This window comes from Corapipo altera, unplaced genomic scaffold (genome assembly GCF_003945725.1).
Source record: "Corapipo altera isolate COAL_440 unplaced genomic scaffold, ASM394572v1 2b, whole genome shotgun sequence".
Taxonomy (NCBI): domain Eukaryota; kingdom Metazoa; phylum Chordata; class Aves; order Passeriformes; family Pipridae; genus Corapipo; species Corapipo altera.
The window spans coordinates 36,461,180-36,488,254 of NW_020884874.1; the positions used below are offsets into that span (position 1 = coordinate 36,461,180).

The 27,075-nt window shown below is 37.9% G+C and overlaps 2 protein-coding genes across 5 annotated transcripts in view; one reads left to right on the forward strand and one right to left on the reverse strand.

Annotated features, from left to right (window-relative positions):
- Window positions 1-664: 664 nt before the first annotated feature.
- Window positions 665-13,376, reverse strand: ARV1 (ARV1 homolog, fatty acid homeostasis modulator). Its single transcript, XM_027632113.1, has 5 exons — window positions 13,226-13,376; window positions 5,611-5,730; window positions 3,790-3,943; window positions 2,661-2,885; window positions 665-2,206 (listed from the first exon to the last, which is right to left on the reverse strand). Exons 1-5 carry the CDS (start codon window positions 13,322-13,324, stop codon window positions 2,100-2,102), a joined length of 705 nt encoding a protein of 234 aa, XP_027487914.1. The 5' UTR covers window positions 13,325-13,376; the 3' UTR covers window positions 665-2,099.
- A 187-nt stretch (window positions 13,377-13,563) lies between these two features.
- The window catches only part of TTC13 (tetratricopeptide repeat domain 13), a 40,537-nt gene continuing 27,025 nt past the window's right edge, over window positions 13,564-27,075 (forward strand). Inside the window, exons 1-6 of one of the 4 annotated variants that reach the window (XM_027632085.1) lie at window positions 13,564-13,762; window positions 17,384-17,478; window positions 20,287-20,362; window positions 23,162-23,232; window positions 25,479-25,544; window positions 26,307-26,399. In XM_027632085.1, the coding sequence (XP_027487886.1) occupies window positions 13,564-13,762; window positions 17,384-17,478; window positions 20,287-20,362; window positions 23,162-23,232; window positions 25,479-25,544; window positions 26,307-26,399 (600 nt within the window). Of the gene's footprint in view, window positions 13,763-15,464; window positions 15,587-17,380; window positions 17,479-20,286; window positions 20,363-23,161; window positions 23,233-25,478; window positions 25,545-26,306; window positions 26,400-27,075 lie in introns of those variants that run through there. The other 3 variants (XM_027632092.1, XM_027632096.1, XM_027632104.1) reach the window with 3 other exon arrangements.

Here is a 27,075-nt window from a genome sequence, read left to right on the forward strand (position 1 = left end):
CTCCCCCTCAAAGTTGCATAAGGACAGTGGTGGCTCCTGACAGCACAGTTGATATGTTATCAGCCTGTGTGACACAACAGATAAACATTTCTTCTTTCAGAGCATGTTCATGTCCTTTCTAGGTCTTCTGAATAAAACTCAGAAAATGTCCTGAAATCAATTCTTTTAAATTCAAAATAAACTTTAATTTAAGAACACTGTCTCCAAGTAAAATGTATATACATTGTATTTATAATTTTGCTGCTGACAAGGTAACATTTACATGTAGTAACTTGCATTACTCACACTTAAATAGGATCCACTCAGCATTAGACTGAAACCAGTGCCAGAGCAAATGTCTGAAAAAAAACGCCTTTTGTGTATAACCATGACACATATGATGAAAACAAAAAAGTATAAATATCTAACCTAAGAAGAACAAACCAAAGCACTGTTTGTTACATCATTAGAAAAACAGGATTGGCAGTAGAAACAATGTACATTTTCTGAAGAGACATACAGAGTTGTGGTGGGTTGACCCTGTCTGGATACCACTAAAGCTACTCTATCACTCCCCTCCTCAGCTGCGCAGGAAGAGAAAATGTGAGGAAAGGCTCACGAGTCGAGATAAGGACAGCGAGAGATCACTCACCAGTTACTTCATGGACAAAACAGACTCAACTTCGGGAAATTAGTTTAATTTATTACCAATCAAGAGTCTCACATACTTTAAAAGGTTGCAATTTGGGGTTTTTTGCCTTCTCTTACATGCCCAGGAAGCTGTAAAGTGTAACACAAATGACACAAGTGCTGTCAGCCTCTGACCTAATGAAACAGAATCAGCAACCATTTGCTTTTCTGACCAAATAACTTATATAGCACAGGCAGTTGCATCTGACAAAGATGTTTGATGTCTTCTATGGTCATAATCTAGACTTACTCTAAACCTGTCGGGAATTAGCTTGTTGCAAAACGTTTTCGATTCATTTTGCGAAACAGAGACCGGAGACAGTATCTGAGGAAAACAAAGAATGGAAGTAATATCTATGGATAGTGCAGCCTTCCAGAACTGAAGCAGGAGAATTAAACATTGGATGGAACGTAATGGAAACTAGTTTGCACAAAAGAAGTGGGTTTGTGCCCTAATTACTGTCCTGTAAACTCATTCTGCCAGCTCCTTTGTGGGCCATCTTCCCCTCTCTTTGCTTGCTGATGAAAATGGTGCAAAACTTTGTTTCTTCACTAATTTAGGCCTAAACATTTTCGTTCATTTGTTTGTTTTTTTAAAGTACTACTCTGTTGCTGAACAGCCTAATATTTCACTTTTTGCTTCTGCTAAACCTGCTGCCAGATGAGGGCTGGGTGTGGGGGATGTGACAATATTAAATGCAGAAGTAGTGGTATCCTGAACAACCATGTATGCTGGGGATCAGAGTTCTTTTACTGTCTTTTCAGCTTTCAAAACAAAGCAGGAGCATTTATGAGATCACACAAAATTTCAAGCCAGTTACAACTATCGTTCCTAGAGATTACTCTAGAACTAGATATTTTATTATTTTGGAGTGTTACATAAACATTCCGGAGAATGCTCTTGGTTCTCCCACTGAAGTTTTACTGTGCAATACTTGCCTTTTCTCTAATAAACTGTTTGCACATGTTCACTTGTTTCTTTGAAAATCTGGTTTTGTGGAAATATAAATTTTAGCTTTTACATTTTTCCGCTGCTTCCCTTCCTCTTAAGGGAAAAATTCATCCTCCTCTTAATGCCAAAATGTAGTGATTGGTAGAAGTGCTGGGGTTTTTAAGTGTACCTCTTTTCTAACAGCCATAGCTATGCAGGCAGATTTATAAAATTATTAGGATGGTGACACGTTCCTATTTTTAATGAGAAAATAAACAAGCTAAGGCTGAAGTTTTATGGCTCACCACAGTAAAGAGCCAAACTTCTGAAGTTTCTCATTTTAATTCATCCTGAAACTGTCTAAACTCACCCAAGTTTTTGTTATCTATCATCTTTTTTATCATTATGAAAATAGTGTCTTCAGAGCCTGCTGGCAGAGATAATTCTTAGAAAATGATAATCATAGTGTTGGTATTTCTTCATATCTGGGCTGACCATTTCAAACATCCCATCCCATTTTCTGGAACAAGCAGACCACACCATTTTCCAAAATTAATCCAAAGAAGATGGCAAACCAAGGGAGTATTCGATTCAAGTTCAACGTAACTGCAAAAGAAAACAGAACATATTTATCACGTACCATTTAAGAAGATCACAGAAACCATGTGAGAATTCATATTCATTTGCATGCATAAGAAATCACACAGATCTGCATTCCAAAGCCATGCATAAAATTAACATGAAATTTTGATTTTCCAGAAACTCCAAGAATTCTATGTTATGTTTTAATGATCTATGATGAATTGTCTCAAATTCTAATTATGGATCTAATGGATATAATACAGCATATACAAAGGGATGATAGTGAGATGAGGTGCTTTTTCTTTTTTCAATAAAGTTTTTTGTTTCAATCACTTTCTATTAAAGTCTAAAGTTTTAAACTAGATCTGTCAGTCACATATCTGATATTGATTAAAAATATAGAATAATGACTTCTGTAACACCTGCAGTCTTTCACACACGTTCTAACACATAAAAATAAAAAAAAGCAAAAATGTACCTCTAATTGCCTGAGAGTTTGATATCAAGACAAACACTTTTATAAACGCAAGGCACAAAGGTGTGTAGTCATGTTCCCAAATAACAGCTGGGATTAGCAAAAGCTTTCCATAGGTGGACAACAGCAGTGCTTTGAGAAGTAAAATGAAGTCAGACTTTCTTTTCAGCATTTCAGGTGTCATCCACCATAAGGTAATAAAAATGCCAATGAAAAATGAAGTTTGTTCTAAAAGAGAATAAGAGGAATTGGAAAGAGAGAATTAAGAACAAAATCAATACTTGTCTTCTTTGAAAAGGTCACCAGCAATGAACCCTTTTCATCCAGCATAAGAAAAAATACTAAGGTGAAAACACCGTTGAGCTACTAGACTTTTTTTGACATCATATTCCTGTGTTATGGTGGAATTAATGCAGATGTCAAAGACCCTCTCATAACAACTGTAATAGATGAGTTACTACTGAAAAATGAGTTCAACATTTTTACTGACATGTTATAAGCAACATTAGACAATATATGATTTAAATTAAACTCTGAATGTCTAAGAGAAATACTAGTTTTAATCTGCAAGTTTGATGTAAACACTATCACCTGAAAAGTACGAGTATAAATGCATTAACCAACATAAACCAAAAACCCTCTCCTGCCCTCAAATGTAGTCTTAGAGCATAGATGTGTTTACTCTTTACTGGTCTGTATTTTTGCGCATTTGTTTAAAAAAATCCCAAACCAACAGATAGAGCTTTTTCCAATTGTTTACTTTTGTAAGGCTCCTTAATGTTGTATCACCTTAATGAATAATAAACCTTGAAGTCTACATCAAAAATGGAATAAGTCTGACACCTACATTGGTCTTCAAACTATGTCAATAGATTCAGGTAAAGATTTCTGAATATTGTCACTTTTCAGTGTTTTCATATCTAATGCTAAACATACCAGTTTGAACTGTAATCAGGATCAAAACAGGCATTTAATTAAATGAAGGCAAATTAGAGAGCATGTGTGTAATAGTGTAAGCATACTGGGTTTGACATAACATTGATTCTGTATGTATTTTTGCAACATGGGCTTGAAAGACTGATGAACTTTTGCAATGCTTAAAAAGTAGACAGTGACATATCATCAATCTTACCTAAAGAAGCTATGCCAAACATTCTATAAAAATCCCATTCTTTGGCATATCTGATTAAGTCATCAGGATCTGTATTTTGGCTTGAATCCTGTAGCTGCAACCACCTGATATAAGCTTCACAGAGCAAACAAAATATGCAGAGCTTTCCATGAATCTAGTATATGAACAAATAATAAAAGCATTAGTATTGAAGCAGCATAAATTAAAGCATTAGTATGAAATCAATATTTAAAATATATTTCAACATCTTTACACAAACAAGCTCCATAGGTTTATTATTTTTCTTTAGAATATAATCAAAACTACTTCTATTGAATCACTAGTTTAGTACATCATCCTTTTAATATCAGTTACGTCAACAGACAAATTACAACATGTAGAAAACTGCATGAACAGTTCAATACAGAAGAATGTATATAACTGTGGTTTCTAAAGCCTGATCCATACTTTTCTAAAATTGGGAAGGCTGTTTCATCTACAAATGCAAAACCAAAATTGTGCCACAGCTAGGAGAATTATGCTATCCAGTTTAAGGGCAACTCTCCCGTTTGGCAAACTGGTTTATATAGCCTTGTTTTTCACTGGGACAATCTCCATTAGAAGAAACTGGTAGTGTAGTTATACCAAAATATTTCTTAGTTCGTAAAGGGTGAGGCACCAAAAATAAATGGAGCAATACAACCAAACAAAAATATCCTCTGAAGTGACTGCAAAAATGATGTCGTGAGGGCCCAAAGTTAGCATGTTCCCACATTAAACAGCTTATAAACTGTGTGTATGTGAGGTAATTTATGATTTCATAGAGATTTAAAGACATAAATGCAATTTCTGTGCATGGATTCTATTTTTTCCATTAGAGGCGAGTTATGCCAATTGCATGTACATGCCCAGGCTTAGCTAGTTTAACATTCAACTTGATTTATTTGAATAGATGACATTTCCACAGATAGAATAGTTCTTCCAGAACCCTCACAGTAAACATCATTACCAGTCTCTAGAAGCACCGAATTAATAAAAAATATTTAGTGAGATTTATGCTTGAGAGATGAGGCGAGTATATGTATCAACATTGCTTAAACTGGATTGACTAAGAGGCATCAACATGAACCCAGCACACACTTATGCTTGGATAGTTTGCTCTAGATTAGCTGCCCTCTCCTGGGAAATCAATCCTTACAGTAAAACTACACAATTCTGTCAGAAAATATACACCTGTACACTACAGCCTCGCCAGCCCAACTAAGTTGATTATGTAACTCTGCATCAACAACATTTGAATCTTTTGCTGTAGCTTTGAGAGCATGGTTTATTAATCAGGAAGAAACTCATGAGAAATTAGTACAGTAGGTTTAATTGCAACAGTATTATTAATATGGTATGTTCTACTCCTATAGCTCATTTCAGAAAGAACTGTTTCCAACTGAAATTTAATTTGGAAATTAATTTGAAATTAGATCTTTCTCTTACAATGTAATTTAGCACATCATCCTTTTAACATCAATTAATGTGATAGGCAAATTAGGGGGTTTAGAGAACCATATGAACAGTTCTATACAGTTCCTTCTCTTCAATGGGTAAACTGACTGCTGTATTTGCTGGTACTGTGACATCACTACTGTGAAGACAGAAACTGTCTTAGTAACAGCTGGAGCTTGAGATTTCATGTGTTCTATTCATGATATAACTGGTTCAGCTTGCTGAAATCTGTGGAAGGGCAGGAGAAGAACAATCTCTAAAATTTTATAACTATTACGATCAACTTACCAAATCTAAATATATTTTTAACCAAAAAAGTCACAAAGTAGGGGCAGAGCAACTTACATTTATCTTTGTATTGAAAAGAATGTGCCTGTATGCTTGTGCTTTACATAAGACAGCATTAATCAAGATGATAACAGGATCATACTCAATATATTTGTCCACAGGTTTCTGGCAGGATTTCTGAAAGTTAAAAATCAAGAATTAGGGAAAAAAAATAGAAAGCAAGAGTTTATGAAATGTTCCTATAATCTTAGCACAACTGCATAAATCCAAATTAGCTATTCAATTATTTTTAGTCTTTCCTTAATTTTCAATACCTTTTTGAATCCATGCAGAAAAATTGCTTCCCCTCTCTTGATACTACAGTTGACACACAGACTTCCCGTATAAAACATAAAGGTACACTATTGATTTTTACAGGCTTCAGATTAACACTGATAATAAACTATGTAAGCATGGACTTAGTTATCATTTTGTGCTCCGCAGATGCAAAAAATAAAACTACCTTCCCAAGACTCAAGAAATGCACCAGTATCTTGTTAAAGGTTAACTTATCATGCCTCATCTACTGGGTATTTTGTTTGGGTTATTTTTGGTAATTTTTTGGAAAGAAAACTAATTTCTTCTATCACTTCCTTCTTTCCAGAGATGCTTTATCCTCCTATCCTACCTTCTTCTTCCTTTCAAGAAGACAGTAAATGGTTTTTGTTGTTGCATTGTTATTCCATACTGTTGTCTGGATGTTTCAACTGATTTTCCATTATTGAACAAATATCATTATATTCAGAATACTGATAATGTAGTTTTCATACACAGCTATGGCCAAAGAGTCAGAAGGTGCCACTAAACAGTGGTAGGATACTAGACCATTACTTCTTCAATACATTTGCTCGTTGCTTCTGTTCCTGCTGGAGAGGTTATTTCACCCAGACCACTGGGAACTGCTTGTCATCAACCTCCTCCTGCTTTATTGAACTACCTGCACTGCTGATCACTCCTTGAGTTAAATGAGAAGGGATAACAAAAGGCTGATACACTAAGTGTGAGCAGGAAGGTTAAATAACAGTCTTACAAAAGGCTCACCTAGCAGACCTGAGGGGAGAAATAACTTTTAGCAGAGACCTGAGGAGCAGCAGCAACCACTTCAGCTCAAACAAGTGCACTTGCAGAAGGGTGCTTGCCTGCAGGTCAGCTTTCTCCTGCTCCCGATCCTCCAGTTTGGCTTCTTGTCTCCTCCAACCTGTCCTCAGCTAATCCTGCTCCCCTGGGCCTTGGCATTAGTTGCCATGCTCAGAGTACAGCAGTCCTAGAAATGATCTCTATTTCCATTTTCATGAGTGGATGGCTGTGCGCTGCCAGAAGAGACATGTATGCACACCACTTTCTGAAATGCTGAACGGTCAAAAATGCAGCATCAGACAGCACACAACTACAGACAAACTCCCAGGAAAGGAAACAAAGTTTTTTCAGTTTTATAGATTCCTTATGTCTATGGTACAAACAGCAGCTAAATATCACGCAGCTGCTAGCTCACTTTTCCCCCAATAGGAGGAGGATGAGAATCAGAAAAAGGTAAAATGCATGGGTTGCAATAGGAACAGTTTAATAATTGAAATAAAGTAAAATATAGTAATAATAGCAATGAAATGGAAGATAAGAATAGAGAGAGAGATAAGACCCAAGAGAAACAAGTGCTGCACAATACAATTTCTTACCACCCACTGATCGAAGCCCAGCCTGTCCCTGAGCAGTGATTGGTCCCTCCCAGCCAACTCCCCTCAGTTTATATACTGGGCATGACATTCTATGGTATGGAGTATCCCTTTGGTCAGTTTGGATTAGCTGTCCTGGCCATGCTCTCTCCCAGCTTCTTGTGCACCTGCTGGCTGGCAGAGCATAGGAAACTGAAAAGTTCTTGATGTGGGGTAACTACTGAGCAACAACTAACACAGCAGAGTGTTATCAGCATTATTGTCATACTGAATCTAAAACACAGCACTGCACCAGCTACTAGGAATAAAATTAAATCAGCCAAACCCAAGAAGAGTCCAAAGTTAATTTTGCCTTGCTATTTAACAGAATTATTATTGTAGAATCTGAGAATGCAAAATTTCATCAGCAAATTGACTCAAAAGTCCAACATCTATATCAAGAAAAACAAATACATACATTGAATAGAATGTTTAGGGAATGTTACGACCACTAATCAGTGTTTCTTGGTCCACTTCAAGGAGAAATTCAATTCATTTGGATTAAAAAAGAAAATACTGAGTATGACAGTACACAAGTTAGATATAATGAATTCAAAAACTGACTCAATTAACCAAGAGTTTGATAGGTCTAAAATTAAAGTGAGTGAGATGGAAGAAAGGACATAATTAACAGAAGACCACAGCTACAGGATTTAATAGAGTGAAAAAGAAATTGCCCCTTTAATTAAAGGCAGTGTCCTGCTTCATTTCTTTCTACTGGGAAATCATGAACAGATATTTTTATATGTGGTAATTTACATATGTCAAATCTCTGGGTTGATGGAGCATGGGAAAAGTCCAATTTTTCTAATAGGTTTATTCACACAAGCACTGGACAAGTCCATACAAAATGAGATTATTCTTCAACACAACGAGTGTCATAAAGGTTAGATGAAGGATATCTGACATACCCTTGGATTAATTATGCTCTCAAATTCTCCTACAACAGAACATTTTTTGACCAGGATCAAAAATCTTTCTGAGTAAAGAATGGTATTTTCAATCGGAGGATCCCAATTGAACACTGATCAAAAAATGTGCAGTTAAGAGGTACTGCAAAATTTTCACTGACAGCTGACATGAATTTTAGACCATTAAAATATATCAGACCAACCCTCCAGGCAAAACCAGTGATACAGAAACTCTACTGCAGATACGTAAGGAGATTGCTACAAGTGAATACACAAATAATGGTGTCTTCTGCCCCACAGTTTCTGGCAGCCAAATATAAAATTGTCTGCACCTACAAAAATCATGTTTAATTTAGTATTTCTGTCTTCTAGAGCTAGATGAGAACCCTATTCTTAGTATATTTTATATTCCCAGTTTACTTTATTTCTATCTGAATCTCTGTTTTAAGATGGAAAAGTCCTTTGTGCATATCCAGCCACCTAGCCAGCATGAGTTCATCCAGGGATTTGTGAGACCTACAAACCACCTCTGCTGCAAAAGACTTGCGTACGCACTGCCACAGACTGATTGGACAAGATGATGTTTGCTATACCGATAGAATATTACAGAATTAACATGCCCTCTAGGATGAATTTTTCTCCAGACCTGGCCTTTTTGATTATTTTTCTGGCTATACTACTAAAACATCTGACGCTAACCTTAAACGCCTAGGAAGGAAACCTGTGACTTCAGTATCACATTGACTTCAGAAATCAATGAGAGCAAGGGCCGATGCAGTTTAAGTACACATAGGTTTAACCAGATAGTTTTATCTAGTTAAAGTAATGTAACTTTATTGACACTGATAATCACTAATACTGTCAGAGAATATTGGTATGAGCAACTCAGCTCTGGAGAACTGCTTGCACACTTACTTTTAAGAATTCAGTCAGGCAATTTAGAGTGAACTGGAACACTGGTGCTCACGTCTCATTCCCAATTGCAGTTCTGCACAGTTGTAGTCAATGGCCTGGGCAGCATACGTGAAAAAGGCAATTCTTTAACAAACCTGAGTTTTTTCAGTCTTCTCTGGGCTTTCTTGAAGAAATGCCTCAGTTATCATAATCAGTTCTAAAGCGATAGAAGTAACTGGATTTCTCTATGCTTTTAGCCATTTTTCAATTTCTTCCTTAAATATGTAACTCACATCAGAAACAGGAAGTAACTGGTATTTTTTCTTGAAAAAACAGACATTACTTTGACTAAAAAGTATTTTCAGATTATGTTGCAGAAGAGGAAAGGTTAAAGCTGACACCATAAATTCTATTTATACATCTTCTGAATTCGTAAATTTAAGGAAAATTACAAGAGTTTGATACTGACACACAAAAGTCCAACAGATACCGTGGTCCCCTAAAAAAGAGTGCTGAAAGTATTTCAATATTCTAATAAATTGAAATGGATATTAGTTTAGGAACTGTTTGACTAATCAAATATTTAGGAATATTTGACTGTGCTTGTCCATTGTTTCAAAACAAAAAAAAAGCGCTTCCATTTTCATAGTTTAGAAATTTACTTAGTTTCTTTTCAAAAAATAAGCTAGTACAACCATGTTCTTCATAGCATAGTAGATCAGATTCTTTTTGATCAAAGCAATCCAAAACATTTAGGGAAAGCAATATATATTTTAACATCTGAGTTGTATTACATATAACCAAAAAACGTACTCATACGTAAAATTACTGATACGTAATTCTAATGTTTATGACCTTTTATAAAACACTACTCAAAAGACATAACTCTTCGTTGTTCATCAAAGATGAAAACTTGCAAACAGCGTTCACAAATGTATGCCCAGTACAATAAAGTGTACAAATATTTGAGAAAATACCTACTGTCTCTGAAGGATAAAGTTCCTAAACATTACTTTTTTGGAGTCCAAGCTCCATCCTGATATAAAAATACCAGGAAAACCACACCAGGAATAGGTTTGCCAATCTCTGGACATAAGAAACATCAGCAAAACAGTTTCATTTTAGTTTGACAAAAATATGCTACAATTTTTTGCTGGACTATACATACAGCAAATTTTTATAACATTTACATAACTTTGACATGAACATAGGTCCATTTACATAGGTTCATAGGGCAAATTAGCACAGAGCAATCCTCTTGTGAGAGTGCCCTTAATCTCAATTGCCCCTTTAAACAGTAAAATGTAATTAGCTGTGCTGCTTTCAGGAGAGGGTTCTTTATTAGGGATGCAATTAAGTGTCATAATAGGCTGAAAAATGAAACAGCCTGGTTTCAGATGCATTCCATTTCAGAAAACAAATTAAAAATATTCTTTTATAATTTTTTCCTACATGACACATTTTCCAGTAGAGCTGGTCTGTAAACAGTTATGTAAAATTAGCATACTTTATTTTCCAGGATGATCTTTGTACTCTTGACAGATTTGTTACCTTACCATATAAATGCTTTGCATTCAAAGCATTTACAGTCTCTCCACCTTGCTGCAATAAAAGAGCTTTTCAGTTATTTTTTAATTGCAGAAAAGATAAATGAAGTGTGCACTACTCAGGCAATTTGGCTTTCTTATTACAAAACACAAGGGGGATCCTGACTGAGCTCTACATATTGCAATGAATAATTTTTTCCCCTTTGTTAGGGTCTGGAATGATTTTAACAATTTATTTTTAAATACAACAACATATATATAATTGAAAACTAAATTTTAAAAAAGTTTGCATGCTTTTCCTTCTATTTCTGAGAAAGTGAAGTTTACTAATTTCCTTCTATATTCATTGCACTTTGCGGAACTTATTCCAGGTTATCCGAATGTGTTCCCACCCCCTGCCCCAGTATTAATTTTATAGTAGCAATGTTATCTGAGCAGTATTTTTTTCTAACTCTTCGTAGTGGTTGGTTTGTAATATATTCAGTGAAGATTTGCTGTATTATTTACAGATGAATTAAGTTTTAAGGATTTCAAAATAATTAACAAAAACCTTACCTAGAAAGAACCATATAGGCTTACTTTCATCATCGCTTCTCATTTAGAATAGGGTAAACATCACTATGTTCACAGATTAGAACTAAAACCAGACCCATGAGCTGAAAAGTGACAGCCAAATGTCACCTTCATTGGAGGCAATCCTAACATGTCTGCACATCCCTACACCCTCTCCTGCCACTCCCCAGTTTTCATGCTGAGAAAAAAGTATATTAAACAGGTCTTCCCGAGGAGGTGAGTTTGCTCAGGATTTAATTATCTCTTTTTTAGGTGCCTTTAAGTTCTTTTTAAGGAGCAACAGTCCACCTTCTCTTGTAATGGCACTTCCACAGCCAAGGATACGTAGGATGAGAAAAAGGTTAATCCACTAAATGTGAATCTTGAGCAAGAATAAACGTGCAATACCAGAGGTCTGGGCTAGGCGTCTGCTGAAACTGGTTTTGATTAAACAAAACAGATTTAAAAAGAAGTTATGGAACTTGAGGAATTTGTAGCAGTTAGCGATCTTCCAGAGCTCTTAAAAAAATATATGGCCTTTCCAACTCAAGCTTCATGGTACTGTGTGGACTTCCATGTTTTATAGAAGAAGGTTCCTTTAGTTTCTTCAGTATCCATTGCAAATTTATTCCCAGAGTGGAATATCCAACTCCTGGCACTGCACAGGACCATCCCCAAGAATCACACTGTGTGCCTTAGAGTGTTGTCCAAATGCTTCTTGAACTCTGTCAGGCTTGGTGCTGTGACCACTTCCCTGGGGAGCCTTTCCAGTGTGCAACCGACCTCTTCACAAGGGTGAAGAACCTTCTTCTAATATCCAACCTAAACCTCCCCTGACACAACTTCATTCCTTCGAGTCCTGTCACTGGCCACCACAGAGAAGAGATCAGTGCCTGCCCCTCTGCTTCCCCTCATGAGGAAGCTGTAGACTGCAATGAAGTCTCCTCTCCAAATCCTTCACTATCTTTGTTGACCTCCTTTGGACACTCTCTAACAGCTTTATATCTTCCTTATATTACAGTGTCCAAAACTGCACACAATATTCAAGGTGAGGCTGCACCAGTGCAGAGCAGAGCAGGACAATCCTCTCCCTCGACTGGCTGGCGATGCTTTGCCTGATGCTCCTCAGGACACAGTTGGCCCTCCTGGCTGCCAGGGCACTACTGACTCATATTCAACTTGTCACTGACCAGGTCTCTTTGAATAATCATCAGTCAGACTGTGACATTTAGGTCCAATGGTATGGGAGCTATGTCCAACCACATAGCCATGCTCAGATTCACCCTTAGCAAGAGCCAAGCCAAGCACACACAGCAGCAGACCCACTGCATGCCCTGTACAGGAGTGCACAGGACAGTCGGGACAGTGCTACCATGCAGATGCCCTCGAGGAACTGGAAGAAATGACACTGGGAAGTAGGGCAGATGTAAGACCTACAGAATCACAGAATGGGTCAGGTTGGAAGGGACCACAGCGCGTCATCTGGTTCAACCTCCTATGCACATGGCATAGGATTGCATCCAGATGGTTCCTAAATATCTCCAGTGAGGGAGATGCCACAACCTCTCTGAACAATCTGTTCCAGTGCTTGGTCGCCTGCACAGTAAAGAAGTTCTTCCTCATATCCAGGTGGAACTTCCTGTGCATCAGTTTCTGCCCACTGCCTCTTGACCTATTGGTTGGGACCACTGAGAAGACCACCTGGCTCCATCCTCTGGGCACCCTTCCTTTAGATACTTACATATATTGATGAGGTCCCCTCTCAATCATCTCTTCTCAAGGCTGAACAGGCCCAGCTTTCTCAGCCTTTCCTCGTAAGACACCTGGATTCAGGGAAAACGGCCACAACCCCGCCAGCAGGGGGCGCCCCAAGGGACCGCAGCGCGCTTGCAGGCGGGGCCTCCACCACGTGCCATCGCTCCGGGCGTCGGAGCCTCCCACGCGCATCCTTCCCTATCCTATCCTTCCCTTCTCTTCCCGCCCCGCCCCGCCCCGCCGCCCTGGGCGCGACTTGACTCACGCAGATGGAGATGCGGAGCACCCCGCGCCGGTAATCCCGGTACAGCTCCGCCGCCTCCCCGTTGCACTCGATGCAGCGGTACGCACCGAGCGCCGCCATGGCGCGCAACAGCACCTCCCGGCCCTCTCAGCGCTCCCAAACCGCCGCCTCGCTTCCGCGTTCGGGGGCGCAGCCGAGCCGGACCGCGCCGCCCTGCATCTCGGGAGTTGTAGTTCTCTCGCCATGGCCACCGGCTGGGGCCCTCCAGCGAAGAACTCCATGTCCCAGGGGGCAACGCGGCGGCGGCCCCGCGGGAGGGGCGGTGGGGGCGCCCCGTGTCCCCGACCGCGGCAGCGCGCATGAGCACTGTGAAGATGGCACCTGCCGGCGGGGTGGCGCGGGTTCCGTGGGTACCGGTGGCTCTGCTGGCCCTGCTGGCCCGGGCCGCTCTCACCCTCACCGAGCGCTACCCGGCGCTGTCCCTGCTCCAGCAGGAGCGGCACCGCCAGCGCCACGGCCCCGCGGGGGAGTGGGCGGAGCAGTACTCGGCCGAGTGCGGTGAGTCTGGGGCGTCGCCGCGGTGACCGCCCGCAGTGCCGGGTCGGCGGTGACAGAGCCGCTGGACTGGCGGCGGGAGGCGGTGGGTGGTGGTGGTGGTGGGCGGCCCGGGGCGGTGCGGGGTTCCGGCGGCCCCTCGGCTGTGCGCGCCGGTGCCGCTGAGCTGACTCATCCCGGAGCATCTCCCGTGCGAGCGGCACCCCCGAGCAGCGCGGAGCGGGGGCTGCGGCACCGGGCACAGGGAAGGCTCTCACCCCTTGGACGGAGAAACCGTGCGGCGTGTGGTACCACACTGGAGGATTCCTGCTGCCCCACTCACCTCCCGAGCCTGGCAGCTGGACTCTGCCTGCTTTTTAATCCCTGCACTCAGGAGCGTGGGGACATGCCAGCACTTTGTGCTGAGTTTCTTAGTACAGGAAAGACAAGGAGAGGGTCCAGTGGAGGCCCACAGAGATGATTAAGAGTCTGGAGCATTTCTCTTATGAGGAGACACTGAGGAAGCTGGGCCTGTTTAGTCTAGAGAAGAGAAGTCTGAGAGGGGATCTCATTAATGCATTTAAATATCTCAAAGGCGGGTGCCAAGAGGGTGGTGCCAGGCTCTTTTCAGCAGTGCCCAGCAGCAGGACGAGAAGGAATGGCCATAAACTAAAACAAGCAGAAGTTCCACCTCAACATGAGGAAGAACTTACTTTTTGTTGAGGGTGGCAGAGCACTGGAATAGGCTGCCCCGAGAGGTCATGGGTTCTCCCTGTCTGGAGACATTCAGAGCCCACCTGGACTTGTTCCTGTGTCACCTGCTCTAGTGACCCTGTCTTGGCAGGGGAGTTGGACTAAATGATCCCCAGAGGTCCCTTCCAACCCTAAGAATTCTGTGGTTCTGTAAGTTGGATGGCTTGATTTATTTTTGGCCACAGTTACGTGTATTTTGCTGGCGAACTGGGTGCTTCTCTTTATGAGAAGTTTGGGTAGCAGGTCTTCTGGTCTTTTTCAAGTTAATTGTAATACAGGCACAGTTAAAACTATTTTTATGTATTTCAATATCTTTTGCATCAGAAGCATGTGGCTTAATCTCTTGTGATCGTTGATTGTGAGCATGGTGTGAATAGACCGTACAAAAATACCGGTCTGCTTCACAATGTACACGTAGTACAGATGAAGAAAAAGGTTTATCAATTCATTGGAATGTAGACACTATTGGAGAATAATCAGTAATGTGTCATGACTTCTTAGCTGTCAGCACCGTTTTATGATTTTTCCCCCTTTATTTCATGAAGCCTGTGCTCACATCAACAGTTCCTATGGTCCCTAAGAACTAATATACAACTAGTGTAATCCACTTGAATTACAGATTTTGTAGAAATACCTCGTTATGTATTTGCTGCATCTGTGCTTCCCCCCCCCCCCCCCCCGCCCTTTGTGTGTGTACTTTTGTCTTCACATTATATAGTTCTTCGGTTAGTTTTTGTCACTGTTTTTTTGGGGGGTGTGGGTGGCTGCAGTGGCTGAGAGCCACAGAATGTAAACACTAAATCAGATTGTGAAAGTTATCTCAGATAACCATTGCTACACTTTATTCAAGTTTAAGCATAAAGCCAAGAAGACTTTCACCCAGTGTTGAGATCAAAATCTGTACACCATACAAGTTAATAAATGGCAAAGCATTTGATTACATCTGTTAGTAAACTTGACGTGAATGATTGACTCAGGATACTCCTTCAGAGGTGTATATGAAAGATGAGATTTTGATTTAATGGTGCATGTTGTTTTAGAGACCAGTGTATCTGGGATTGATACCAGGAATTCTGCTGAAATCATCAGGTACCTTAATTACAAAACAATATACTTATTTTAAAATAGCTGTATACCAATGCACTTCTTGCTATTTAAATAGCATGACTAAATAAATTGTTCATTATAAAATTCCTTTTAGCTCTTGGTCTTTTGTTTCAGTACAACTTTCACAGAAGCTGAGATTCTTTTTGTTTCAAGTACTTGAGGTCCTGGGTAATTGCTCTGGTTCGTGTTTCTTGTTTTTCATAAAGTTGTTAGTGTGGTACAGTTTTGATTGTATCTGACTTGCAGACAAAGGCAGATCCATTCTTCCCTGTGAGTAAAGCAGTTTGTTGCCCCCAAAACTGCAAGATATTAGGAGTCCTTTCCGCACTATAGCTTGTAATAGGTAGGCTGTTCTTGTTCCCTGCCACCTTATTAAAAAATTCCATCACTGAATTTTTGCTTTTGTGCAGAACACTATTGTGGAGGTAGGCCATACCTGCACCTCTTTGTTTTGGTTTCTAAAGTGAAAATTACTCTGAGTCTGCAGCCAAAACTCTTAACTGTCACTGATTTATGAGCACCAACAAGGAAAAAGTAACATGTTAATAACGCTACCATAGCACAGGAGGGTTTGGCCAACGTGAGGAACAAAGGGCAGTGTTGAAACCTCCTGCTGTCTTTTTGGAAACTATGGGTGGCGAGCCACTGTTCTCACAGGACTTTCTGACTTTGTACTTTGACCTTCTGCTTTTTAGCACTCTTACTGCTGTTGTAAAACTTCTACTGGTTATCATTTATGGCTCAACATAGCTCCAAGTTCCTATTTACAGGAAATTATTTTAGATGCTATTTTGACTTCTCTTTATAAGGAGACTGTTTCTTTTTCTCTTATAGCTCTGTGATTGTGAGAAATAGGGAATTAACTAACTGCAATCCTTAAGAAGTCAAAGAGCACACTGCCCCCCCAGCCTTTCAAACTAAGCTTCAAGCTTATATTTACAAACATTAGGGGAGATGATAAAATTTGGTATTTGTGGCATGGTTTCAAAGAGATAATAATGTATATCTGCTTTTTCTTGTTTACTCTTGAAATATTTCAAGATAATAGAAGCTTTAGGACCTGAAGATTTAGAGGTACCAATTCTGCAATTAAAGCACCATATAGAGGAAGTAGTGACTTCTATAGTATATCAATCTGGGGGGAGATTGTTGATTTTTATTATTACTTTTTTATTTGGTGTCTTGAACTTTTTCTCAACAAGCTGTGTTTGACTTTTTATAGGTTTGAATCAATCCTACCCTTTTTGTAATGCCCTTTGTATATAGTCAGTCAATTACAGTTTACTATTCTGACTGCTTTTTAGTCTTTATATCTCTGTTTTCTGAATCTCCAACAGCAGCTCTTTCCCTGCCTCTGTACAGTCCATCCCATTTATTTCCTCTCTGAGATTGCAGTGATAATTTTATTTGTTATTTCTGGGGCCAGAGAATGGAATCATAATGCTAAAAGGGGACATGTCTACCCCAAAGTTTTGTTAGTTGCTTTCAGCATCCTCCTTTTTTTACCTTCACCCCCTTTTTTAGCACCTTTTTTTTTTCATTTATTTTTAGCCAAAACCAGAAGCACAAGTAGAAGAAAACTAACTATATAAAAGCAGGAATGTAAACTATTGCTTCCCTGGCTGTGTGGATGTAGTGCTGTGAGCAGAAAGCACTTCATGAAAATTTTTCCCAGTGGAGTGCCCAGTGGGGAAGCTGTTTAGCTGAACATGAGGAGATGTGAGATGTGATAATAGAACGTACATGTAAGGTATTCCTAAAGATATTTTCTTTCTTTTCCCCCAGATTCATCATTTTTGCACTTCCATGAATCGGATTGTGACATAGGAGGGTCAGCGTCTTGTGAATCTATGCTTTCTCTGAACACAGAGAAAATTCTGGTATGCTATCAAGAATATAACGTACAGAACAATTTTAATAGATTGTTGAAGTTGCAGATCACTTTTGCTCCTTAACCAGTTAGAATGAAGTTCAGGGAAGTAACTACAAATATAATCTATTAATCAGTAGGTGTAGGTGCCCAAAAGATTTAAGTATGAATGAACTCATGTTGCTCATAAAGTATTACTTTGTAGTGCTCCATCTCGAGTCTGTAGGGCTGTCAGCTAATTGAGACTGATGTTTTCACTGAAAGCTAACCTTCACCTCAATTAGTCAAGTGATTAATTGTTTGCTTTTAGGGGTGCAGGGGCTATACCTGAAATAGGGGAAGGTACATTATTTTTTACCCAGATTAGCTTCCTGAGTTTTACCACAAAAATGTGTATAATTACAGGAATAATGACTTGCAAGCATTACAGAAATAACATTGTGCAAAGACGAGAGTTAGAGGCTTCAGGCCATATTTCTCTAAATGTAATACAGACATGGCATGTGGGGAATATTCTAACAGAAAAAGAGCATTTCTTGGTAGAGAGATTTCAAGAGGATTATCTTGTAATTTGAGTTTTCTTGCAACACTGCTGTTAGCCTTTTGATCTTGAACAAATATAATCTTCAGTCTACATCAGAGCACAGGTTTGATGTTACTTTTTTAGTCCAGTGTAGTCAGAGGTATTGAAAATCTTGAAATAATTCCCATATGAATATATAAAGAAGCCTTGGCATATTTGTAGGAATTATTTGCTATAGAGGAGCATGGAAACAAAATTATAATTGAAAACAACTTCTCCAAAGGTGGCATTTGGAAATAAAACTATTCTACAGCAAATGCACCAAGCCAATTATTTAATTTGAATATTCTCCTTAGACATTACTTCATCAGATATTGGCCAGATCTTCTGTCTAGTCTAGTCCAACAACAGCAGCAATTCTTTCTAAGGCAGTGAAATGTATATTAGTTTGTAAGACATTTCCCTGTTACAAAAAAAGAAAAGTTATTTTAAAGAGAGCAACAATTCAATCTACTGGGGTCTGGTGATGTGATGAAAATTCTTCTCCGGTTTCTTGAAGGCAGCATGACTCACAGATTTTGCATGTAGAGTTGCAGAATGTCTAACCTGTACCTGAATTCAGAGTTTGTTGAAGAAGGATTTCTTTCTCTGCCACCCCAAGAACCAACCACTGTTCTGTTATTCTGTAATGACAAAAGAGGCAAGGTAGTGGTACTTCTCTTGCTGTCACATGCATGCCTGTGATCCATAGGAAATTACTGTAATGCCAGATTCTACCACTTGTAGCTTATTTCCCAATACCCACTGTGGAATCGTGCTATATCTTTGTCTGCGGACAAAGAAGTGTAGACCTTTTTTGTGAATCCGCCAAGGAAGAGGTTATACTTCAGTAAAAAGGTTGTGGATTTTTTTCCTACTGTTAAGACAATTATAGGACAATAATGTTTTGCAGAATTAAGTGTTAAAGATCACTTTCTGAATTAGGGTTTCTGGAAATTACTCAAAGGCCATTGATGATATAAAAAGGTTGTGTTTCGAAGTCTGTGTGATTTGTAAATGTGTATGGACTGCAACGTAGATTTATTTTACTTGTTGTTATACCTGTTGAATGCTGCTCATTCTTGTGCTGGCTTTTAATTACTTTTTTCTAAAAGGAGAAGAACTTTTCCATTCTGTTACTGTAGCAGTGCAGCAGTAGGTGGAGTAACAATTTGCAGAGTGTTATGGTGTAATGTAGAGCTCATACATTATCTTTTATTGCACTAAAAACAAAGTTTGTAAAATCCATTTGCTAATCATTCATACCCTCCAAAATGCTCAAGTTTTTAAAGCAGACCAAACTTTCTTCTCGTTATTAGGTGGCACGGGGTAGAAAATGTGAAATGGGATTTGACCAGTTACTTTTGCACCTTGTAGATAAGTGAAATATCTGTTTTGTGGACACAAGTAACATGACTGCTTTTGATTAGACAGGCAAAAAAACATGAAAAGAAGACAGTAAAGAAGCTGTTTAGTTGAAGCAAAAGAAGAGAACTGAACAGAGACCCCCTTCTTATTTCCTAAAACAGTTTGAAAGATGTATTAATGATATGAATATTTTTTATTTTTCTAACATAAACTGCTCTCATAGGCTTACAATTGTCTATGGAAAATATTTGTGAAAATGAACAGAGTAGAGTAATTCTATATTTCTGAGGGGTTGTCTTGAACAGTATTGGTTTCTGTAGGTGCATTATTTAGGGAACAGACATCCTAGATGACGCTACAATTGGCTGAACAAAGTCTAAAACTGATAGAAAGTAATTGTTAAAAGGACAGGCTCTTTCATATGGCATTGTGAAGTTACACTTTTCTGTATTGATGGAGTGATACTCTTTTCAGTGTTTATTTTCAGTGTTTTACTGTTCTGCAGTATCCTTCCCTTTGGAGGAGACAAAGGAATAATTAATGGGGTAAAGAGTATAAACTTTCGTATGCAATAGCATGTGTCTTAGAAAGACTTCCAAAACTTCATGTTAAGCAGAAATATCAACCACTGGTAAAATGCTGGCAATGTTCTTTCATCTGAAAGGTTTGGTTAGCCTTATGTTAGAGAGGAAAACAGCAGCATCTGACTGAAGAGTAGTTTCTCTCCCTGTGGAAGACTAGGAATGAATTTGTATTGTTACTTTAATGCAACCACATTAGTCTTAACTTTGCTATTTAAGGCATTCTCTTAAGGATTTAAGACATGGATTTTCTATTAAATTCTTTATTGTTGTTTGCTGAACACTTAAAAAACATGATGTTTTACAGAGCCAAGCGAAGTTGCTTGCAGAGCAAAAACGATTTCCATTTGCTACTGATAATGACAACACAAATGAAGAATTGGGTAAGATGCCTTATATAAGGTTTGTGCAAGTGAATGATGTGCTGATTATTAGTACAACATTTTGAAAATAAACTGATTATTCCTTATAGATGCATTAACTTTAAAGTGTTCCAATAAGTCTGAAAATACAGTGAGTTTTCCCTGGTCATACAAAGAAAATACTTATCTTGCTAAAAGTCTTTCCTGCTTTGTGCAATAGAATTTTTCACCACGTCTTCTTAAGCAGACATTCAAAAAGCATTTTGATAAATCCTTTTAAACAGGCTCAGCTACTTCCTGCTTTCCTTTTACTGTTGTTATTGATGACTAAAACTAATAAAACATCCAGAAAATTTTACCAATGCAATGTGCTTTTTATCAAATATAGATCTTGGATCTGTCTTCCCCTCTCCACACCTTCTACCTATCAACACTTATAGGCAGCAGGAAGGCTTTTTGGATTACATCCTAGGCTGCTACCTGACGTTTGTTTTTAATGCACAGTCAGTGTAAAAAGAAAGAAAACATTTCAAACAAAGCAACAGGAAATACTTTTCTCAAAGGACTTAAGGAAGGAGTTACTTACACTGCTTTTCCAAACTGGTATCCTGTGTAGGAAGCAGCAGTATTGTGAGACAGCATAGAGATTGTTGAGAATGTATGTCAAGGCAGGCAGCAGACAATCTTTTATATAAGAGTGAAGGGAGACTTTTTTCCTGTCTAATGAACTAAAAACAATTAAGTAGTTTTTTTCCTAACATAATTTCTGCCTTGACAGATTTATCCAGAAAAATTTGAGAGCTTAGTCTTTTTTCGTATTCCTCTTGTACCTAACTACGTTCATAGAATCCTGCAAGGAATACCAGACTTCTGTTCAGCTGAAAATATCTGATGCTTTTAGCAACTGTTCTGTAGACTTGGAAAACTATGCCAGAAGGTCTCTGTCCTCATGTTTGGCATGTAGGCTGGCACCTACCTACCCACTTTATTCCAAGTATGTCATAGTGGAGCCTGGGTCCTTCTTCTTTGTGCATGTTACTTTTAACTGTTCTGAGGAAAAGTAGTGGAAGTGTATGGGGCATTCCAAAGCAATGTTGGTACCCAAATACTTTAGCTAATGGACCATTTTTAACCCTGTGATTTTTCATAATACTGTACTTGCATTTTTGTAATATTTAATTAAAGATGAAAAAAAAAATTAAAAAGAAGCTGATACTGTATCAGCTACTAGCTGTCAACCACTTGCCATAGTTTTACATAGTGTATGATCCCCTGCATTTTGTTGAGTGTCTTGGATAAACAAAATTAAGTAATTATGAACAGGACAATTGAGTGACAATATGAGTCTTCTTTATCTTGCTTCCTCCACTTTTTTGAGTTAATTTTATTTAACATGCCAGCTTTTCTGTGGTCTGGGATTGAAGTCCTAAGATGATACTAATAACTGTATAGTCTTGGAGGAGAATGAAATGAGGAAAATTCAAGAGCTCTTCAACCTGTTGTTCACTCTGCTAGTTTTTTTCCCTTTTTTGGTAACGCTATGTATTTGTACCAAATAAAGCTTTTTATGTATCAAGGAAAGAGCTTATATTTCACACAAGTATTTCCTTCTGCATAATAGAAATGCTCTGAGAATGAGACAAGCTCTGAATTAAATACATTTCTTATTTCTTTCCTTTAACTTTTTCCCTCCTTTAATGACCAGTTTTTAGCAACACTGCCAAAACAATGTGGCTCTGCCTGCATGAAAGAGAAGTGTCTGGGTCCTATTAAAAATACCTTTATTCTAGCTGACTTATTTGTCTCTTCTCGTGTTTGAATAAATAATTAAGCTAACAGGTGCCTCTTCCATTCTTTGGATGACTGCTGAAACACATTATTAAGTAACGAGAAAGGTGAATCCTTGCTCTTAGTTCCACTGCCAGCTGTTTGAAAAAACTGCCTGGGCAAAAGTTCTCGTTAACTTTCATAGCTCTGGTCTTCAAGATACTTGGATTTTGTGGGCAGTGTAAACAGAGCTTTATCCAGAGTTAAGAACTGCAAGAGATTAAAACGTGCAAAATGAAACAATCTTGAGATATTCAGCTGTCAGAACTGAACTTCAGTCATGCAAGCACAACCGCAGCTTTCCAGTCTTGTGATTTGACTGTATTTTTGTATCTTGTGGAGATTACAGGAACATGTTTCTAAAACAGTGGTCTGTTTCTTTTTCAAACACTTGGCTTCTACTTCGAAGTGGGTGGATATGCAAGATCTTAAAAGCTTTCCATAATTATCACATAGGTAAAGACACTGTACTTTTTCAGGTTTTCAGTCTCATTTTTATAAATATTGGAATCAGTTTAGTTGAGGTATTTCTAGTCAATTCAAATGAAGGAAAAACTTACTATGAGCTAAAAAGGTTTAGCAAAATGTGTACAAAAAAGGGAAGTTCTCTAATGGAATTATCCAAAAAAAGGTTAGTCAGTGATAGCCAAGATGACTTTGAATTGAGAAAACATGAATTGGCTGCTGAATTGCAATCATGGTACCTTTCCTGATCCTAAGTACTTTGGTAGCAAACAGAGACTCTTTCCTGAAAAACCTGTAAAAATGAGAAAAAAGCCACAAACCCCCAAAACAACTCTGAAGAGCACAGTGTGAATTGAGTAAATAATGAATACTATGTAATGGTCAAGGGAAGCCATATCATTTTGGTGGAGTTCAGGAATCTTCTGTCTACTTTAATCTTCAGTGCAATACAACCATTGTAAAATATATTAAAAACAAAGACAGATTTTTTTTTTTGCTGTTTTATTTACTTTTGTAATGTTTTGTTAGCAATTGCTTACGTGTTGATTGGCAACGGCTTATATGATGAAGCTATACGACATTTTTCAACAATGCTGCAGGTAAGTTTTCTGTCTGGACCCCTAAAATAACTTTATCCATTGCAACATGGGGCTTTTACTGAAACAAATATTCAATTAAGGATTTTAAAATGAGAGTAATTATTCAATATTTGTTCATTTTCTTTTCCATCCAAACATAAACATAGTCTTAGAACTGAGTGATCAGTATCTTGGTTATTTGGTATTTTCCTGATCTGTAGAAATAAAGTTTTCATGTCACTTAGAAAAAAAAGTCACATGTTTTTAGCAACCTGACCTCTGCAAAGCTCAGGTTCCTTAGATTGTCCTCTTAATCTGTAGGCTGAGATATTTTAATGTGGATTTTTTGGGGTGACAGCATGTTGCCAGTAACATCTCTCAGAAAAAAACCCTGACAGTGTGTGTGGCAAGTAATGCATTGCTTTCATGATGATAAATGATTTTGTACGATGGGTTTATCCTTTTTCAGTGATAAGCATTTGTTTAGCTTAATATATAAATAAAACGTAACTGATACTTCAACATTGTGGGGTTTTTCCTGATAAAATCTTGAAGAAGGTTTTTTTCCAAGATAAAGAATTCAAAATCTTCTGCAATTAAGTAAGAGGTAGTCACTTTTAAAACAAAACCAGCCCCAAAAGTTTATAAGCTTCAACTAAAGCTGATATACTGTATTTTTATGGCTAAAAACCTGAGACTGCCAGAAGCATGAACCTATTTTTTCATCTAAACTGGGTGAAGTACACAAATGGAAGCTTAAAGCAATACTGCAAATAATAGAATGTGTTTCTTCTAAAAAGTCGTATGGCTCATATTTAAATTGAGTGGAAGTGTGGCAATTTAATGGAATTATTCCTGGGAATTTATCTGAGGACCAGAATATATTTTTTTCTTGTGTGCTTTTGTTTTTGTTTGTTTTGTTGTTTGAAATAGGTGCTCAGTGATTTCTGATTTGTTTTTAATGTGAGGATTTTTTTTTTACCCTAATGAGAAATCCTACTTCCAACATCACTGGATTTACATATTGTTTCCTGTCTTTATTCAGAAGAAAACTTAATATGAAGATAAGCAAGATATAGTGACTATAGCAAGATATTGTGAGAAGTGTGTATCTAATAGAGTACCTCTGCAATGCACACATCTCAGTTTAAATTAATATGATGCTCATAGTATACCTGAAAAGCTGTGAAGTGGTCATGATTGTTCACTCTGTCTTCCATAAGGCAATTTTAAATACATATAAAGTGAATATTAGAACATTTAATAATAAAACAGCTTTGCTTAGCCATAGTGTTAGAAGTAGGAAGTTACCTGATGTTGGTGTTGGCAAGTGTAGACTTGGAATCAACTCACTTCTGGCAAGCTACCACCATTGGTATGCCATGTATTCTGTTGTTTTGTCAATGGGAAAGAGTTTGTTTCTTGGCAGTTTTCCCAGTTAAGACCAGACCTGCGCTACAAATTTTTGTAGCACAGTTGTATTGATTGCAGGTGTGAAGATGATGTGATTCCCAACTGGTTTTCAGGGAAGCTGACTGCATAGGCTTTGTTCTGTCGAGAAAACAGTTTTGCTGTGTAGTTCTTGAAATTTGAATGGGAAACTGTGGTTGGAGTAAATAGCATTGAACAAGAAGAGTAGATTCACTATGTAAGATGCATCCCCCTTAAGTTCCCAAGTAGGAAAGTCATGAACTTAAGGCAGGTTGGTTTGAATTTTGCAGAACTATTTTGGGTAGAATACCTCTGGTTTTAGTTGCTGCCTGAATATAAATTTCATCAAGATGTCACAATATCCTGTGTCCAAATTTTAAATCTGAAATTTAAATTACGTACAATATAAGCTTTGAATGGCTGAATTGTATGGTTGTAATCAGTTCAGTGACATTAGAGAAGTTATATAATTACCAGTAAGGTAACAACTAGTGGAGTTGATGTACATATCTTCTGGTAGGTGGTCACTGGCACTATACTATAACTGTACTCTGTTTTGCTTTTTTACCAGACAAATACTCCAGAACAATTCCATTAAATTGAATTTGAAATTGTGAACATATGAAAGTACGGACTAATACAATGAATTTCTTTACCTGGCAGCTGTGATTGTTCATTGCTTACTACATTGGGTCAGCTAGAATTAAATATGTACTGAAGAAAGATAACTTTAAAACAAACAAACAAACAAACAAAAACCCAACAAAAAAACCCCAAACAAAACCAAAACAACCCACACCACAACTGAATATTTTATTTGTTTTGAATCTTAACAGGAAGAACCAGAGCTGGTTAGTGCAATTTATGGACGAGGGATAGCATATGGAAAAAAAGGACTACATGTAAGTAGATAATAATTAAATTAGTATCTGACTGAATTATTTGAATCTAAACTATAAGAGAGCCTGTAACAGGAATAGATAGACTGATTAGAACTTGATAAATACACCACAAAGTCTTCGTGCTGTCCTACTTCCATGATGTTGGCAGAGTTTCATTTCATAAAAGTTTTTGTGAGTGACACTTCCAAGACACAAAGGTGGTGTTAAGCACATGGAAAATTTCTGAAAAAGGAGAAAAAGATCAATGAAATCTGATACAGAACTTGCTGTATAACCACTTCGGATTTTTTTTCTAATTAAGTAACTGCTTCCATCCTACAATTTATTGAGGAAAATATAAAAATTTAGATGGGCAAGATGGTGATGGAATCAACCACCAGTACTACTTAGGTTAAGTTACAGACAGTGCTGACAAAAACACTGGTGGGTGTGAGTATAACTATGTGTTGGAGTTCATGTGAGAGCTTGAGCCAGCTTTGCTGACAAGGGTCTTACAGAGCCATAAATCTAATGTTTATTCACAGTTATATTAATAAACTATCAGAGGTAGAACACAAAGGAGATGTGTACAAACAAAGTTTATTTTCCTTGTTTGTAGCAGATAGGTGTTATTTTTCAGCTATTTGTAGAATACTACATCTTTACGTTAGTGTAAACTGATACAGTTTCAGAAACTTAGCCAATCTAGTTGTCCTTCATCGTGAGAGTCTGTTTATCTAAGTATGCACAGTTGTTCACCTTGTTCATTTTTCTCCTTTTCAGGATATGAAAAATGCTGAACTTGCTCTGTTTGAGCTCAGTAGGGTGATTAGTTTAGAACCAGATCATCCTGAAGTATTTGAACAGCGAGCAGAAGTGAGCATTTTTTTGTCTCTTTTCAGACTTTTGGAGAATTTGCAGTTATATAGTATTTTCAAGTATTTCTTCACTGATTTAATGACTAAAACTCTTCTCTGCATTCTTCTGTGAATATTCCTCCTTTTTTTTAAAACATATGTGTTTACTCTAACTGTAATTCGTGGAATGTTTTTCAAATAAAACGTAGACCATACGGAGTTACTATAGCCAACAGAATGGCATATATTACGTTTAAATTTTCAGTTTTTAACATACTGTATAGCAAGATCATACATGTTTGGGGTTTTTTTTGGTATGAAATGGATTCAAATATCGCTTGACCCCTTACTATTTGCACCTACCATCACCCTAGTAAATGTTTTATTAGTGCTAGTTGTTAAAATGCCAAACTTATAAAGTATGAGTTTTTAATGAAATGCTTTGGTTTTGTATTTGTGCGTATAAGTTAAATATTGTTCAGATTCACATGTATTTTTTTATTTTGAACATCAAGTTTTGTTTTGCCAAATTAATTACAGAAGATGGATTTCAAGATGCAGCTTTGTAGACAAATCAAAAGCATAAATGTTAAAGCCATCATACTGTATAATGATAGCTGCCATAATATTCACAGTTTTAATATTTTTAGTGTTAATCTTGATCTAAAAATGTGAAAGGCATTCAAATAATTGGA

Bases quoted from the DNA above. Each gene is read 5' to 3' on its own strand.
- ARV1 (XM_027632113.1), bottom strand. From the start codon at position 13,324: ATGGCGGCGCTCGGTGCGTACCGCTGCATCGAGTGCAACGGGGAGGCG. The intron at 5,731-13,225 runs GTGAGTCAAGTC...TTTAACTTTCAG, and splicing joins TGCTCCGCATCTCCATCTGC to AAATCCTGCCAGAAACCTGT. The intron at 2,207-2,660 runs GTACATTTTTGC...TTTCTTTTGCAG, and splicing joins AAACTCTCAGGCAATTAGAG to TTACGTTGAACTTGAATCGA.